A 20274-nucleotide genomic window follows, 5' to 3' on the forward strand; every position below is an offset into this window, starting at 1 on the left:
GCGCGCCTCAAAGTCCGTGAGTCCGTGAGGGGGACATTGGGATTGGGCCTGTGTGTCTCTCTCTTTGATGTTGGCCATGCTGGGGGTCAGAGGTCAGGTGGTGTGTGTCATCACAGTGATTTCCTGTTTCCTGTTTGGACGTCCCGTCATGTCGCTTCAACATACACTCACTTCCTGTCCCACCCGGTCCCGCCCCCCCTCCTGAGCTGTCAATCACAACCATCAGCAGAGACGAGCTGCACAGAGACACTAATGTCAGGGCTGTGACATCATCTTGTAGTCCCTCTCTGATTGGCTGCTATGAGGGGAAACCAATGGAGCAGACCTCCAGGCAGTCGGACGAGTCGCAGCAGTCCTCCAGTATCCCACAATGCAACGCGGCCTCACACGCCTCATCCGTACAGGTCACCTCCACGCAGCAGCAGCAGCCAACCGCAGTGTTGCAACACCAGGCCCCGCCCACTCCACACACAAGACACTCCCCCACAGCCGAACACATGGACGGGAGACAGTGAACGCACCATGTAGAGACGTGAGGACAGAGACAGTGAACGCACCATGTAGTCATGAGGACAGAGACAGTGAACGCACCATGTAGAGACATGAGGACAGAGACAGTGAACGCACCATGTAGACATGAGGACAGAGACAGTGAACGCACCATGTAGAGACATGAGGACAGAGACAGTGAACGCACCATGTAGACATGAGGACAGAGACAGTGAATGCACCATGTAGTCATGAGGACAGAGACAGTGAACGCACCATGTAGAGACATGAGGACAGAGACAGTGAACGCACCATGTAGTCATGAGGACAGAGACAGTGAACGCACCATGTAGGGACATGAGGACAGAGACGGTGAACGCACCATGTAGACGTGAGGACAGAGACAGTGAACGCACCATGTAGGGACATGAGGACAGAGACGGTGAACGCACCATGTAGACGTGAGGACAGAGACAGTGAACGCACCATGTAGAGACATGTTCAATGCATTACCCAGCCCTTGTATGGGATTATAGTCCCCTGGTGATATAGTTATGTAGATTTGTGTGTCGTCTGCATAATTATGATAACACACTTTGTTGTTTTCCATAATCTGAGCTAGTGGAAGCATGTAGATGTTGAACAGAAGAGGCCCCAGTATTGAACCTTGGGGAACACCACGTCATTTTAGTCAGCTCTGATGTGTAATTAGCTACAGACACAAAGTATTCTCGGTCCTTCAAGTAGGATTCAAACCAGTTGAGTGCTGTGCAGAGAGTCCCACCCAGATGTTTAGTCTTTCTAGGAGTATGTCATGGTCGACCGTGTCGAATGCAGCACTGAGATCCAGTAATACTAAGACTGAATTTCTGCCATTGTCTGTGTTTAAGTGGATGTCGTTGAGAACCTGAACAAGAGCAGTTTCAGTGCTGTGGTGCTGTCGAAAGCCTGACTGAAGACATCAAAGCAGTTATTTACGGCCAAGAACGCTTAAGAATTATCTTACTTAACAATGGGAGGTTTGATATTGTTCTGTCATTGTTCATTTTTGCGGAGTCTAAACTAGCCTTCTTTAGGAGCGGTTTAATAACTGCAGGTTTTAGGGCTTGTGGGAAGACACCTGAGAGAAGGGATGTGTTTACAATGTGTAAGAGATCAGTGGTCGTGCAGTTTGAAATATTTAATAAGAAGTGTGTTGGTAGAATATCCAAGCAGCAGGAGGATGACTTCAGATGTTGTATCATGTATTCTAGGCGTCTACGGTCGATTGAATGAAATTGTGTCATGATGTTTGAATGGATGTTATTCAGAGATGGGACAACACACATCCTGTGGTTGGTGTGGAGGCACTGACTGCTTGATTGCATGGCAGGTGGATTGGAGCTCAGCAGCTACTGACACTGGAGGGTTTGTTAGCCTGTCGACGGTAGCAAATAAGGCGCGTGTATTGTTATTGTTTATGATGTTAGACACACACACACACTAACACACACGAATAACTCAACAGGAGGGTGGAGTCCAGTGTGTTTAAAGGTTCTTTATACTACTAATGAATATAATAATGATCATTAGTGTAATCATGATTATTATATTTATGATTATTATCATTGTTATTATTATTAATAAATATATCATATATCATAGATTTAATTTCCTTACAGACAATATATCCGTTATTAATATTTTATGAATGAAATATATTATAATTAATATAAAATAATAACAATATTAACAACAAGACGTTTTGTAGAAAGATTAGTGTTGTTTGAGTGTGACTCAGTGTTTCAGTAATTATTATATTATTATTATTTATATTATCATGTTTATAATTATTATTATTATTATTATCCACTGTGCTTCATATCACATAAATTACTCTATACCCGGGTCCGGACTGAGCCGGTCTGTGGTTCTGTCTCCGTCCTGCAGGTGTCGCTGCAGCAGCGGACTCCGTCTCACTGCTGCCGCTTTCATTTTGCGCACAGAAGAAGAAGACGAAGAAGACGAAGAAGCGGAAACAAAGAACAGATTTTCTTCTCAATGAAAAAGAGTGAAATGTAACCGGAGGTCTCGTGAGGACTCCACCGGAGGACCGACTCTTCTTCTGCGTGTGAAGCAGCTGCAGCTTCCGCATGGTGAGTCTTCTTCATGAGCTTCTTCTCAGGCAGATGGAGGAGAACCTGCAGCATCTCTCACGCACACTCACACACACACGCGCACACTCACACTCGCACACACACACGCACACACACACACTCACTCACACACACACACTCACACACACACTCACACACACACACGCAGACACACACGCACACTCACTCACACTCACGCACACTCACTCACACACACACACACTCGCACACACACACGCACACACACACACTCACTCACTCTCACACACACACTCACTCACTCTCACACACTAACTCACACACACACACACTCACTCACTCACTCACTCTCACACACTAACTCGCTCACTCACACACACACGGTGGTCTTTAATGTAGACCTGGTCTGATGTGAGTCTGGGTCTAGTAAGACCAGCGGTCTTACTTAGATGTGTCTCTTGTTTCCCTCAGTCGGAGGCTGCAGGAGCAGAGGGGGGCCCTGAGGAGGAGGAGGAAGGAGGAGGAGAAGAAGAGATGAAGACCACCATGAAGACCCTGAAGACCCCCAAAGGTCCGGTCTACTGTCTCTGCAGGAAACCAGACATCAACTGTTTCATGATGTAAAAAAACCTAAAGTTTATAAAAAATATGAAGAATCAATGAACATCAGAACATTTACACTAACCTGTCTGTCTCTCTTCCTGTCTGTCTGTCAGAGGGTGCGACAGCTGTACTGAGTGGTTTCATGGACACTGTGTTGGAGTTTCAGAGAAAGCAGCAAAATCCATCAGAGTTTGGTTTTGTCCGTCGTGCAGAGGTCAGTGAAGTAGACGTCTTAAAGGAGCAGTAACGTAGTCTAGTGGTACCTTCAGGGAACCCAACCAGAGTCTGTAGAAACACTGAGGTAGTCTAGTTGAGTACCGTGGTGCCTTCAGGTACCCGAACCAGAGTTTGTAGAAACACTGATGGAGACATAGTTATGAATATTATAGCTGTTAGCTGTGTTTTAGCTGTGTGTTAGCTGTTAGCTGTGTGTTAGCTGTTAGCTGTGCATTAGCTGTGTGTTAGCTGTGCGTTAGCTGTTAGCTGTGTGTTAGCTGTTAGCTGTGTGTTAGCTGTGTGTTAGCTGTTAGCTGTGTGTTAGCTGTTAGCTGTGTGTTTTGCCGCCTGCAGACAAAGACTCGTCTCTGGAGATTAAATACCGTCTGAAGAAGACGAAGGAGGAGAAAGAGTCGGAGACAGAGAGGGAGGACAAACCTGATGGAGACGGGAGCTCCACCCCCCATTTTAAGATTGACAGGAGGCGGGGCTCACAGGTAACCTGGCAACTAGACCGACAGGGGGCGGGGCTCACAGGTGGAGTTCTTCCAGTCTACATGTGATCTGTAGACCCGGAGAAGGCCGAGGACCGTGGTCCTTTAAGAGTCCTGTGGGGGGGTACTGTGGTAATACGGGGTACCTGGGTCAAAGTGAGAACTGGGTCCAGGTCGGCCCTAGTCACCGATCCTGTTTGTGGTCTTCATGGATCTCATGGTCCACCTGGGGGAGGAGAGGGTCCGGTTTGAGGACTTCAGAAATCCGTCTCTTTGCAGACGATGTGGTTCTGTTGCTCGTAGAGTGAACACGGTCTGAGAGACGCTGCTTTAGGTCTAAAGGGACCTGGGATCTGGTCTGGATCCTCCTGGACTCCACCCTTTGGAGTTTTTTTTGGGTTCGTCCAGTTGGTAGTAAACCAGAATCTTCTGGTCTTGGGAAGGCTTACCCGGGTCACAGGGACCTCTGGACCACCCTGCTGTCCCTGTGACCCGGCAGTGGATGAACCATATATTTATATTATATTATATGTGGTTTCTTTGTGATCCAGATCAAGCGCTCGGCCCGGATGTGTGGGGAGTGTGACGCCTGTCTGAGGACGGAGGACTGCTCTCAGTGTGACTTCTGTAAAGACATGAAGAAGTTCGGAGGACCCAACAAGATCCGACAGAAGTGTCGTCAGCGGCAGTGTGAAGTCCGAGCTCGGGTGAGTCTCAGGTTTATATGTCTATAAATATATCTATATATAAATATATAGATATATTTACATATACATAACATTTCAATGTATAACACTTTATAACATTATGAAGTCAAAGCTTCATGTGTTAAAGCTGCATTCTCTCTAGTGTCCAGCAGGGGGCGACTCCTCTGGTTGTATAGAAGTCTATGAGAAAATGACTCTACTTCTCTCTTGATTTATTACCTCAGTAAACATTGTAAACATGAGGTTATGGTCTCAATCTCTAGTTTCAAGTCTTCTTCAATACAGCATGATGTTCATTTAGTACATTATGGTCCATTTAGAGTCAAACAGACCATAAAGCAGGGGATGCTTTAGGGCGGGGCTACACGGTGATTGACAGGTCTCTACCAGAGACGTATACGGCGTCTCTACATCACTCCTCCTCAGTCCACATATGGTCACTTCCTGTTCACTGGTTGCAAAAAAACAAGATGGCGACGGCGAAATCGCTTGAACTTGATATGATTCATGAGATCGTTCAGATATTAAAGATGTTTTATTGATGATGGGTCATTTTTCTCTGATGGTGATGTTGGTATTGATTAGTTTTTGATCTCTGAGTAGAAGATGCTTCGTGTCAAAGAGGAGGAGATGAGTCGAAGCGGCGTCAGGGGGCGCGGCCTGTCGAGGAAAGGGGCGGGGTATCAGACAGAGGACGAGGAGGATGAAGAGGAGGAGGATGAAGACGTGGCCTTCAGTGAGAGCGAGCTGGAGCTGTATGAGCAGTACAGAGCCGCCGGATACAGAGACCTGGTCAGTACACGTTTCTGAACCAATCAGCTGCCAGAACAGGCACTTCCTGTGTGGTGATGTCATGCGTCTTCCTGTCTGCAGGTGTGGCACAGCGAGGAAGAGGACGCTCAGTCGGACTCCTTGAGGAAGAAGGCTGTGAAGGTGAAACACGTCAAGAGACGAGAGAAGAAGCCGGAGAAGAAGGTGAGGACCGATGATGTCACAGATCACCTGCTTGATGACCTCATTCACTAACTCACCTGTCCTCCACTGCAGAAGTCCGTCTCTGCTCCTAAAGAGGAGGTGAAGCCTCGCCGTCACAAAGCCAAGCAGCGCCACAGGGAGCGGGTGCGTCACAGCGAGCGGGGGGGAGGAGAGGGCGGGGCTAAGGAGGTGGGCGGGGCTGTGCGTCAGTGTCTGGGACCAGGATGTGTCCAACTGGCAAGGACCAGCTCCAAGTACTGTTCAGAGGACTGTGGCATGAAACTCGCAACCAAGTGAGTCACAATGACACAAACAAGTCAACAACAACACAAACAAGTCAACAACAACAACGATACAAACGGGTTATCAACAACGACACAAACGGGTCAACAACAACGACACAAACGGGTCAACAACAACGACACAAACGGGTCAACAACAACGACACAAACGGGTCAACAACAACGACACAAACGGGTCAACAACAACGACACAAACGGGTCAACAATAACTACACAAACGGGTCAACAACAACGACACAAACGGGTCAACAACAACGACACAAACGGGTCAACAACAACGACACAAACGGGTCAACAACAACGACACAAACGGGTCAACAACAACGACACAAACGGGTCAACAACAACGACACAAACGGGTCAACAACAACGACACAAACGGGTCAACAACAACGACACAAACGGGTCAACAATGACACAAACGGGTCAACAACAACGACACAAATGGGTCAACAACAACGACACAAACGGGTCAACAACAACGACACAAACGGGTCAACAACAACGACACAAACGGGTCAACAACAACGACACAAACGGGTCAACAACAACGACACAAACGGGTCAACAATGACACAAACGGGTCGTCAACAACGACACAAACGGGTCAACAACAACGACACAAACGGGTCAACAACAACGACACAAACGGGTCAACAACAACGACACAAACGGGTCATCAACAACGACACAAACGGGTTATCAACAACGACACAAACGGGTCAACAACAACGACACAAACGGGTCAACAACAACGACACAAACGGGTCAACAACAACGACACAAACGGGTTATCAACAACGACACAAACGGGTCAACAACAACGACACAAACGGGTCAACAACAACGACACAAACGGGTCAACAACAACGACGACACAAACGGGTCAACAACAACAACGACACAAACGGGTCAACAACAACGACACAAACGGGTCAACAACAACACATTGACCAGTTAGAAACACAATCAAAGTGAAGCTGTCTCCACTGAGCTGTCTTATAAACAGACTGATGTCTGTGTCTGAGTCTCTGTCTCCCTGCCTGTCTGTCTGCCTGTCTCTCTGTCAGTCGTATCTATGAGATCCTTCCTCAGAGGATCCAGCAGTGGCAGCAGAGTCCGTGCGTTGCAGAGGAAATGGGCCGGAGACAGCTGGAGCGAATCAGGAAGGAGCAGCAGGCAGCGAGGCTCCGCCTCACTCTGATGGAGAAACGTTTCCACGAGCTCGAAGGTATCATCACCAACGCCAAGCAGCAGCAGGTCCAACATCACGAGGAGGTGAGACAGGAAGACAGACAGTTAACTTTCAGTTGTATTCATCATTCTTATCTGACATGTCTCTCTCTGTCTTTCTCTATATCTGTCTGTCTCTCTATCTGTCTGTGTCTCTATATGTATGTCTCTCTGTCTGTCTCTCTTTCTGTGTCTCTATCTCTGTCTCTCTGTCTGTCTGTCTATCTCTCTGTCTGGTGGCGACTGGCTAAGTGGAGAGCAGGGTCGACCTTCAATCGGAGAATCAGCGGTTCGATCCCTGGCTCCGGCTCCACATGTTGATGTGTCCTTGAGCAAGACACTTAACCCCAAAATTGCTCCCGTGGCTGTGCCTACTTGATAGAATCTGATTTGTAAGTCGCTTTGGATAAAAGCGTCTGCTAAATGACTGTAATGTAAATGTAATGTCTGTCTCTGTCTCTGTCTCTCTCTCTCTCCAGGTGACTGAAGGTGACAGTGAGGACACAGACCTGCAGGTCTTCTGTGTTTCCTGCAGTCACCCCGTCAACCCGAAGGTGGCTCTGAGACACATGGAGAGATGCTATGCTAAGGTCAGTGTGTCTGTTTAACAGGAAACACCAGATTACAACCAATCAGCCGCTTCCTGTGGTGGTTTTGGTCCAAGGTGTCAGAGCCAGCACAGACATCCCATAATACCAACACTGTTTCTGTAGTTGTATGAAAGAGAATGTATCTGTTCACACTGGGGATTGACAGGTTTACCAGCCAATAGAAAGCTAATCACAGCTGTCTGTCTCTCTGTGTCTCTGTGTTCAACAGTATGAGAGTCAGACATCGTTTGGCTCCATGTACCCAACACGAATAGAGGGGTAAGATCACCTGTCTGTCTGTCTGTGTTTTCAACAGTATATTGCTGTCCGAATAAAACCTGTCTGTCTCTCATGTGTGTGTCTGTGTTTCAGCGCGACCCGGTTGTTCTGTGATGTGTATAACCCTCAGAGTAAGACGTACTGTAAGCGGCTGCAGGTTCTGTGTCCTGAACACTCCAGAGATCCAAAGGTACCATCAGACAGGTCACCACTCTGTCATCATTCAGCAGAGCAGTAAAGCTTTTTCATTCAGTTGGAAACCCAATTAAACAAAATAACAATATGAAATATAACAAAATGAAATATAACAAAATAACAATATGAAATATAAAAAATAACAATGTGAACTATAACAAAATAACAATATGAACTATAATAATATGAACTATAACAAAATAACAATATGAACTATAACAAAATAACAATATGAAATATAACAAAATAACAATATGAACTATAACAAAATAACAATATGAACTATAACAAAATAACAATATGAACTATAACAAATTAACAATATGAAATATAACAAAATAACAATATGAACTATAATAATATGAACTATAACAATATGAAATATAACAATATGAACTATAACAAAATAACAATATGAACTATAACAAATTAACAATATGAAATATAACAAAATAACAATATGAACTATAATAATATGAACTATAACAAAATAACAATATGAAATATAACAAAATAACTATGAAATATAACAAAATAACAATATGAAATATAACAATATGAACTATAACAAAATAACAATATGAACTATAACAAAATAACAATATAACAATATGAAATATAACAAAATAACAATATGAACTATAACAAAATAACAATATGAACTATAACAATATGAACTACAACAAAATAACAATATGAACTATAACAAAATAACAATATAACAAAATAACAATATGAAATATAACAAAATAACAATATGAACTATAAAAAATAACAATATGAACTATAACAAAATAACAATATGAACTATAACAAAATAACAATATGAAATATAACAAAATAACAATATGAACTATAACAAAATAACAATATGAACTATAACAAAATAACAATATGAACTATAACAAATTAACAATATGAAATATAACAAAATAACAATATGAACTATAATAATATGAACTATAACAATATGAAATATAACAATATGAACTATAACAAAATAACAATATGAACTATAACAAATTAACAATATGAAATATAACAAAATAACAATATGAACTATAATAATATGAACTATAACAAAATAACAATATGAAATATAACAAAATAACTATGAAATATAACAAAATAACAATATGAAATATAACAATATGAACTATAACAAAATAACAATATGAACTATAACAAAATAACAATATAACAATATGAAATATAACAAAATAACAATATGAACTATAACAAAATAACAATATGAACTATAACAATATGAACTACAACAAAATAACAATATGAACTATAACAAAATAACAATATAACAAAATAACAATATGAAATATAACAAAATAACAATATGAACTATAAAAAATAACAATATGAACTATAACAAAATAACAATATGAACTATAACAAAATAACAATATGAAATATAACAAAATAACAATATGAACTATGAAAAAATAACAATATGAAATATATCAAAATAACAATATGAACTATAATAATATGAACTATAACAAAATAACAATATGAACTATAACAAAATAACAATATGTAATATAACAAAATAACAATATGAACTATAATAATATGAACTATAACAAAATAACAATATGAACTATAACAAAATAACAATATGAACTATAACAAAATAACAATATGAACTATAACAACTTAACAATATGAAATATAACAAAATAACAATATGAACTATAACAAAATAACAATATGTAATATAACAAAATAACAATATGAACTATAATAATATGAACTATAACAAAATAACAATATGAACTATAACAAAATAACAATATGAACTATAACAAAATAACAATATGAAATATAACAAAATAACAATATGAACTATAATAATATGAACTATAACAATATGAAATATAATAAAATAACAATATGAACTATAATAATATGAACTATAACAAAATAACAATATGAACTATAACAAAATAACAATATGAAATATAACAAAATAACAATATGAACTATAACAAAATAACAATATGAACTATAACAAAATAACAATATGAACAATAACAAAATAACAATATGAAATATAACAAAATAACAATATGAACTATAACAAAATAACAATATGAAATATAATAATATGAACTATAACAATATGAAAAATAACAATATGAAATATAACAAAATAACATAACAAAATAACAATATGAAATATAACAAAATAACAATATGAACTATAATAATATGAACTATAACAATATGAAATATAACAAAATAACAATATGAACTATAATAATATGAACTATAACAAAATAACAATATGAACTATAACAAAATAACAATATGAACTATAACAAAATAACAATATGAAATATAACAAAATAACAATATGAACTATAACAAAATAACAATATGAACTATAACAAAATAACAATATGAAATATAACAAAAAACAATATGAACTATAACAAAATAACAATATGAAATATAACAAAATAACATTATGAACTATAATAATATGAACTATAACAAAATAACAATATGAACTATAACAAAATAACAATATGAAATATAACAAAATAACAATATGAACTATAACAAAATAACAATATGAACTATAACAAAATAACAATATGAACTATAACAAATTAACAATATGAACTATAACAAAATAACAATATGAACTATAATAATATGAACTATAACAATATGAAATATAACAATATGAACTACAACAAAATAACAATATGAACTATAACAAATTAACAATATGAAATATAACAAAATAACAATATGAACTATAATAATATGAACTATAACAAAATAACAATATGAAATATAACAAAATAACTATGAAATATAACAAAATAACAATATGAAATATAACAATATGAACTATAACAAAATAACAATATGAACTATAACAAAATAACAATATGAACTATAACAAAATAACAATATGAACTATAACAATATGAAAAATAACAATATGAAATATAACAAAATAACAATATAACTAAATAATAATATGAAATATAACAAAATAACAATATGAACTATAATAATATGAACTCTAACAATATGAAATATAATAAAATAACAATATGAACTATAACAAAATAACATTATGAACTATAATAATATGAACTATAACAAAATAACAATATGAAGTATAACAAAATAACAATATGAAGTATAACAAAATAACAATATGAACTATAAAAAAATAACAATATGAACTATAACAAAATAACAATATGAACTATAATAAAATAACAATATGAACTATAACAAATTAACAATATGAAATATAACAAAATAACAATATGTAAGATAACAAAATAACAATATGAACTATAATAATATGAACTATAACAAAATAACAATATGAACTATAACAAAATAACAATATGAACTATAACAAAATAACAATATGAAATATAACAAAATAACAATATGAAGTATAACAAAATAACAATATGAACTATAAAAAAATAACAATATGAACTATAACAAAATAACAATATGAACTATAATAAAATAACAATATGAACTATAACAAATTAACAATATGAAATATAACAAAATAACAATATGTAAGATAACAAAATAACAATATGAACTATAATAATATGAACTATAACAAAATAACAATATGAACTATAACAAATTAACAATATGAAATATAACAAAATAACAATATGTAAGATAACAAAATAACAATATGAACTATAATAATATGAACTATAACAAAATAACAATATGAACTATAACAAAATAACAATATCAACTATAACAAAATAACAATATGAACTATAACAAAATAACAATATGAACTTTAACAAAATAACAATATGTAATATATCAAAATAACAATATGAACTATAATAATATGAACTATAACAAAATAACAATATGAAATATAACAAAATAACAATATGAACTATAACAATATGAAATATAACAAAATAACTATGAAATATAACAAATTAACAATATGAAATGTAACAAAATAACAATATGAACTATAACAATATGAAATATAACAAAATAACAATATGAAATATAACAAAATAACAATATGAAATATAACAAAATAACTATGAAATATAACAAAATAACAATATGAAATATAACAATATGAACTATAACAAAATAACAATATGAACTATAACAAAATAACAATATAACAAAATAACAATATGAAATATAACAAAATAACAATATGAAATATAACAAAATAACAATATGAACTATAACAAAATAACAATATGAACTATAATAATATGAACTATAACAATATAAAATATAACAATATAACAATATGAAATATTCAAAATAACAATATAACAATATGAAATATAACAATATGAAATATAACAAAATAACAATATGAAATATAACAATATGAAATATAAAAAATAACAATATGAACTATAACAAAATAACAATATGAAATATAACAAAATAACATTATGAACTATAATAATATGAACTATAACAAAATAACAATATGAACTATAACAAAATAACAATATGAAATATAACAAAATAACAATATGAACTATAACAAAATAACAATATGAACTATAACAAAATAACAATATGAACTATAACAAATTAACAATATGAAATATAACAAAATAACAATATGAACTATAATAATATGAACTATAACAATATAAAATATAACAATATAACAATATGAAATATAACAATATGAAATATAACAAAATAACAATATGAACTATAACAAAATAACAATATGAAATATAACAAAATAACATTATGAACTATAATAATATGAACTATAACAAAATAACAATATGAACTATAACAAAATAACAATATGAAATATAACAAAATAACAATATGAACTATAACAAAATAACAATATGAACTATAACAAAATAACAATATGAACTATAACAAAATAACAATATGAACTATAACAAAATAACAATATGAACTATAACAAATGAACAATATGAACTATAACAAAATAACAATATGAACTATAATAATATGAACTATAACAATATGAAATATAACAATATAACAATATGAAATATAACAATATGAAATATAACAAAATAACAATATGAACTATAACAAAATAACAATATGAAATATAACAAAATAACATTATGAACTATAATAATATGAACTATAACAAAATAACAATATGAACTATAACAAAATAACAATATGAAATATAACAAAATAACAATATGAACTATAACAAAATAACAATATGAACTATAACAAAATAACAATATGAACTATAACAAAATAACAATATGAACTATAACAAAATAACAATATGAACTATAACAAATGAACAATATGAACTATAACAAAATAACAATATGAACTATAATAATATGAACTATAACAATATGAAATATAACAATATGAAATATAACAATATGAACTATAACAAAATAACAATATGTAATATAACAAAATAACAATATGAACTATAATAATATGAACTATAACAAAATAACAATATGAACTATAACAAAATAACAATATGAACTATAACAAAATAACAATATGAAATATAACAAAATAACAATATGAACTATAACAAAATAACAATATGAACTATAAAAAAATAACAATATGAAATATATCAAAATAACAATATGAACTATAATATGAACTATAACAAAATAACAATATGAACTATAACAAAATAACAATATGAACTATAACAAAATAACAATATGAAATATAACAAAATAACAATATGAACTATAATAATATGAACTATAACAATATGAAAAATAACAATATGAAATATAACAAAATAACAATATAACAAAATAACAATATGAAATATAACAAAATAACAATATGAACTATAATAATATGAACTATAACAATATGAAATATAATAAAATAACAATATGAACTATAATAATATGAACTATAACAAAATAACATTATGAACTATAATAATATGAACTATAACAAAATAACAATATAACAAAATAACAATATGAAATATATCAAAATAACAATATGAACTATAATAATATGAACTATAACAAAATAACAATATGAACATAACAAAATAACAATATGAACTATAACAAAATAACAATATGAAATATAACAAAATAACAATATGAACTATAATAATATGAACTATAACAATATGAAAAATAACAATATGAAATATAACAAAATAACAATATAACAAAATAACAATATGAAATATAACAAAATAACAATATGAACTATAATAATATGAACTATAACAATATGAAATATAACAATATGAACTATAACAAAATAACAATATGAAATATAACAATATGAACTATAACAAAATAACAATATGAACTATAACAAAATAACAATATGTAATATAACAAAATAACAATATGAACTATAATAATATGAACTATAACAAAATAACAATATGAACTATAACAAAATAACAATATGAACTATAACAAAATAACAATATGAAATATAACAAAATAACAATATGAACTATAACAAAATAACAATATGAACTATAAAAAAATAACAATATGAAATATATCAAAATAACAATATGAACTATAATAATATGAACTATAACAAAATAACAATATGAACTATAACAAAATAACAATATGAACTATAACAAAATAACAATATGAAATATAACAAAATAACAATATGAACTATAATAATATGAACTATAACAATATGAAAAATAACAATATGAAATATAACAAAATAACAATATAACAAAATAACAATATGAAATATAACAAAATAACAATATGAACTATAATAATATGAACTATAACAAAATAACATTATGAACTATAATAATATGAACTATAACAAAATAACAATATGAACTATAACAAAATAACAATATGAAATATAACAAAATAACAATATGAACTATAACAAAATAACAATATGAACTATAACAAAATAACAATATGAACTATAACAAATTAACAATATGAAATATAACAAAATAACAATATGAACTATAATAATATGAACTATAACAATATGAAATATAACAATATGAACTATAACAAAATAACAATATGAACTATAATAATATGAACTATAACAAAATAACAATATGAAATATAACAAAATAACTATGAAATATAACAATATGAAATATAACAATATGAACTATAACAAAATAACAATATGAACTATAATAATATGAACTATAACAAAATAACAATATGAACTATAACAAAATAACAATATGAACTATAACAAAATAATAATATGAAATATAACAAAATAACAATATGAAGTATAACAAAATAACAATATGAACTATAAAAAAATAACAATATGAACTATAACAAAATAACAATATGAACTATAATAAAATAACAATATGAACTATAACAAATTAACAATATGAAATATAACAAAATAACAATATGTAAGATAACAAAATAACAATATGAACTATAATAATATGAACTATAACAAAATAACAATATGAACTATAACAAAATAACAATATGAACTATAACAAAATAACAATATGAACTATTACAAAATAACAATATGAACTATAACAAAATAACAATATGAACTTTAACAAAATAACAATATGTAATATATCAAAATAACAATATGAACTATAATAATATGAACTATAACAAAATAACAATATGAAATATAACAAAATAACAATATAACAAAATAATATGAAATATAACAAAATAACTATGAAATATAACAAATTAACAATATGAAATATAACAAAATAACAATATGAACTATAACAATATGAAATATAACAAAATAACAATATGAAATATAACAAAATAACAATATGAAATATAACAAAATAACTATGAAATATAACAAAATAACAATATGAAATATAACAATATGAACTATAACAAAATAACAATATGAACTATAACAAAATAACAATATAACAAAATAACAATATGAAATATAACAAAATAACAATATGAAATATAACAAAATAACAATATGAACTATAACAAAATAACAATATGAACTATAATAATATGAACTATAACAATATAAAATATAACAATATAACAATATGAAATATTCAAAATAACAATATAACAATATGAAATATAACAATATGAAATATAACAAAATAACAATATGAAATATAACAATATGAAATATAAAAAATAACAATATGAACTATAACAAAATAACAATATGAAATATAACAAAATAACATTATGAACTATAATAATATGAACTATAACAAAATAACAATATGAACTATAACAAAATAACAATATGAAATATAACAAAATAACAATATGAACTATAACAAAATAACAATATGAACTATAACAAATTAACAATATGAACTATAACAAATTAACAATATGAAATATAACAAAATAACAATATGAACTATAATAATATGAACTATAACAATATAAAATATAACAATATAACAATATGAAATATTCAAAATAACAATATAACAATATGAAATATAACAATATGAAATATAACAAAATAACAATATGAAATATAACAATATGAAATATAAAAAATAACAATATGAACTATAACAAAATAACAATATGAAATATAACAAAATAACATTATGAACTATAATAATATGAACTATAACAAAATAACAATATGAACTATAACAAAATAACAATATGAAATATAACAAAATAACAATATGAACTATAACAAAATAACAATATGAACTATAACAAATTAACAATATGAAATATAACAAAATAACAATATGAACTATAATAATATGAACTATAACAATATAAAATATAAGAAAATAACAATATAACAATATGAAATATAACAAAATAACTATGAAATATAACAAAATAACAATATGAAATATAACAATATGAACTATAACAAAATAACAATATGAACTATAACAAAATAAAAATATAACAAAATAACAATATGAAATATAACAAAATAACAATATGAACTATAATAATATGAACTATAACAATATAAAATATAACAATATAACAATATAACAATATGAAATATTCAAAATAACAATATAACAATATGAAATATAACAATATAATAATTTGAAATATAACAATATGAAATATAACAATATAACAATTTGAAATATAACAATATAACAGTATGAAATATAACAATATGAAAGTGATCCACTGATCTCTCTCCCTGTCTCCCTGTCTGTCTCTCTCCCTGTCTCCCTGTCAGATCCCAGCAGACGAGGTGTGTGGGTGTCCTCTGGTGAAAGACGTGTTTGAGCCGACTGGAGAGTTTTGCCGTCTGTCGAAGAGGAAATGTAACAAACATTATTGTTGGGAGAAACTTCGCCGTGCTGAGGTCGACTTGGAGAGAGTCCGAGTGGTAACTTTATTAACAACAGCCTTCATTAACAACAGCCTTAATTAACGACACCCTTCATTAACAACAACAGCCTTCATTAACAACAGCCTTCATTAACAACAGCCTTTATTAACAACAGCCTTTATGAACAACAGCCTTTATTAACAACAAACTTTATTAACAACAAACTTTATGAACAACAGCCTTTATTAACAACAACCTGTATTCACAACAGCCTTCATTAACAACAGCCTTTATTAACAACAGCCTTTATTAACAACAGCCTTCATTAACAACAGCCTTCATTAACAACAGCCTTCGTTAACAACAACCTTCATTAACAACAACCTTCATTAACAACAACCTTCATTAACAACAGCCTTCATTAACAACAACAACCTTCATTAACAACAGCCTTCATTAACAACAGTCTTCATTAACAACAGCCTGCATTAACAACAGCCTTCATTAACAACAGCCTTTATTAACAACAGCCTTTATTAACAACAGCCTTTATTAACGACACCCTTCATTAACAACGACAACCTTCATTAACAACAGCCTTCATTAACAACAACAGCCTTCATTAACAACAACAGCCTTCATTAACAACAGCCTTCATTAACAACAGCCTTCATTAACAACAGCCTTCATTAACAACAGCCTTTATTAACAACAGCCTTTATTAACAACAGCCTTCATTAACGACAGCCTTTATTAACGACACCCTTCATTAACAACAACAGCCTTTATTAACAACAGCCTTTATTAACAACAGCCTTTATTAACAACAACCTTTATTAACAACAGCCTTCATTAACAACAGCCTTTATTAACAACAGCCTTTATTAACAACAGCCTTAACAATTATAGTTCATATTGTTATTTTGTTATAGTTCATATTGTTATTTTGTTATAGTTCAGATTGTTATTTTGTTATATTTCATATTGTTATTTTGTTATAGTTCATATTGTTATTTTGTTATAGTTCATATTATTATAGTTCATATTGTTATTTTGTTATATTTCATATTGTTATTTTGTTATAGTTCATATTGTTATTTTGTTATAGTTCATATTATTATAGTTCATAATGTTATTTTATTATATTTCATATTGTTATTTTGTTATATTACATATTGTTATATTGTTACTTTGTTATAGTTCATATTGTTATTTTGTTATAGTTCATATTATTATAGTTCATATTGTTATTTTGTTAAGGTTGTTAATGAAGGTTGTTGTTGTTAATGAAGGCTGTTGTTGTTAATGAAGGCTGTTGTTAATGAAGGTTGTTGTTGTTAATGAAGGTTGTTGTTAATGAAGGCTGTTGTTAATGAACAACAGCCTTCATTAACAACAATAACCTTTATTGACAACAACAACCTTTATTGACAACAACCTTCATTAACATCACTGGAAGGACTGGTGTCCAAAACACAATAATCACTGTCTCTCTGTCTGTCTCTCTCTTTGACTCTCTGCCTTTCTGTCTCTCTCTCTCTTTTTGAATCTCTGTCTCTCTCTTACCCCCTTTATGTCTCTCTCTCAGTGGTATAAGCTGGACGAGCTGTTTGAGCAGGAGAGGAATCTGAGGACAGCGATGACGAATCGAGCTGGTTTATTGGCTCTGATGCTGCACCAGACCATCCAACACGACCCAATCACAACGGACCTGCGCTCTGCCAAGGACAGGTAGACAGGCAGGTAGATAGACAAGAAGACAGACAACGACACAGAAAGGTAGAAACACAGACAGGTGGACGGACAGGTAGACAGAAAGGTAGACGGGTTGAGGGACAGACAGGTCTACAGCTCCCTGGACTTATTCAACATTTCTCTTTTAAATTAATCTCAAACTAACAGAAACAAACATGGATGCATCATAATAACAAGAAAATAATCTGTTGTTATTTTGAGAAAAAGATCTTATGACGTTATGAAGAGAAAACGATGACATCACACCATGATACCTTCATGACAATAATGACGTTTCATCAGAAAGAACAGATGGAATTTGTAGTTTTAAGTCATCAGGCTTTATTGTAGTTCTGAGAGTCTGTGATGTGTTTACATTCTCATTCATAATGTGAATATTCAGGAAATATAAATCTGTACATAAACGCAAATCATTTTCTCTGTTTTTATACTGTTTTATTCCTGAAATACTACATTACCCAGAAGTCCATTGGTGGGAGCCGTTACTAGTCATGAAACACTAGAATCAATTGTTTCATATTCTGTACATCAATAATGCATTTTGGGATAAATACAAACAGAACATGTGTGATGTTTATATCATGATCGTTTCACAATAAGAGCTTAATGCTGCTCAGTCACTACAACAGTCAAGTTACACAATCATACAACAATATGAAGAAAGAATTATAGAAACATAAATAACTCCGTCTTTTTGATTTAAATCAACAAACAAGTTCAGGTGTCCTGAAATAAAGACTTTTATTGTGAAGGGACATAACCTATAGTAATAATGTCAATTTATTCTGTGTTTATTAAAGATTGTTCCATGAAACACTTGTGAATAATAACTAAAACTTGTTCTTCTTTTATGTCATTTTGTGTCAGTGTTATATTTTTATTATTTGTTCATGTTGGATTCAAACTGATGTTTCATTAAAATATGATGTTTTGTTATTTCTGAAGATTTTTGTGGGAATTCAATTCAAATTCATTAATTCAAAGATTCTTAACTTTGTAACAGATATAACTCTGGTTCTATATTAAATATT

General features: G+C 31.1%; 1 protein-coding gene across 2 annotated transcripts; it reads left to right on the forward strand.

Annotated features, from left to right (window-relative positions):
- The first annotated feature begins 2356 nt into the window (after nt 1-2356).
- cxxc1a (CXXC finger protein 1a) lies at nt 2357-20179 on the forward strand. Of its 2 annotated transcripts, XM_076076404.1 has the most exons (14): nt 2380-2624; nt 3075-3223; nt 3320-3420; nt 3777-3919; nt 4468-4623; nt 5227-5415; nt 5497-5598; nt 5671-5891; nt 6971-7178; nt 7613-7723; nt 7953-8002; nt 8096-8192; nt 17393-17545; nt 19077-20179. In XM_076076404.1, the coding sequence occupies exons 1-14, from the start codon at nt 2622-2624 to the stop codon at nt 19221-19223; spliced, it is 1830 nt and encodes a 609-aa protein (XP_075932519.1). In that variant the 5' UTR covers nt 2380-2621; the 3' UTR covers nt 19224-20179. The 2 variants fall into 2 exon arrangements, 1 of the variants encoding a protein (XP_075932519.1); XR_012947487.1 differs by lacking the exons at nt 7953-8002; nt 8096-8192; nt 17393-17545; nt 19077-20179 and having other exon boundaries at nt 2357-2624; nt 6971-7525; nt 7613-7717.
- The last annotated feature ends 95 nt before the right edge of the window (nt 20180-20274 follow it).

This window comes from Anarhichas minor, unplaced genomic scaffold, assembly GCF_050575085.1.
Source record: "Anarhichas minor isolate MPS153535 unplaced genomic scaffold, ASM5057508v1 ptg000056l, whole genome shotgun sequence".
Lineage (NCBI taxonomy): Eukaryota > Metazoa > Chordata > Actinopteri > Perciformes > Anarhichadidae > Anarhichas > Anarhichas minor.

Bases quoted from the DNA above. Each gene is read 5' to 3' on its own strand.
- cxxc1a (XM_076076404.1), top strand. The intron at 5,599-5,670 runs GTGAGGACCGAT...CCTCCACTGCAG, and splicing joins AGAAGAAGCCGGAGAAGAAG to AAGTCCGTCTCTGCTCCTAA. The intron at 7,179-7,612 runs GTGAGACAGGAA...CTCTCTCTCCAG, and splicing joins AGGTCCAACATCACGAGGAG to GTGACTGAAGGTGACAGTGA.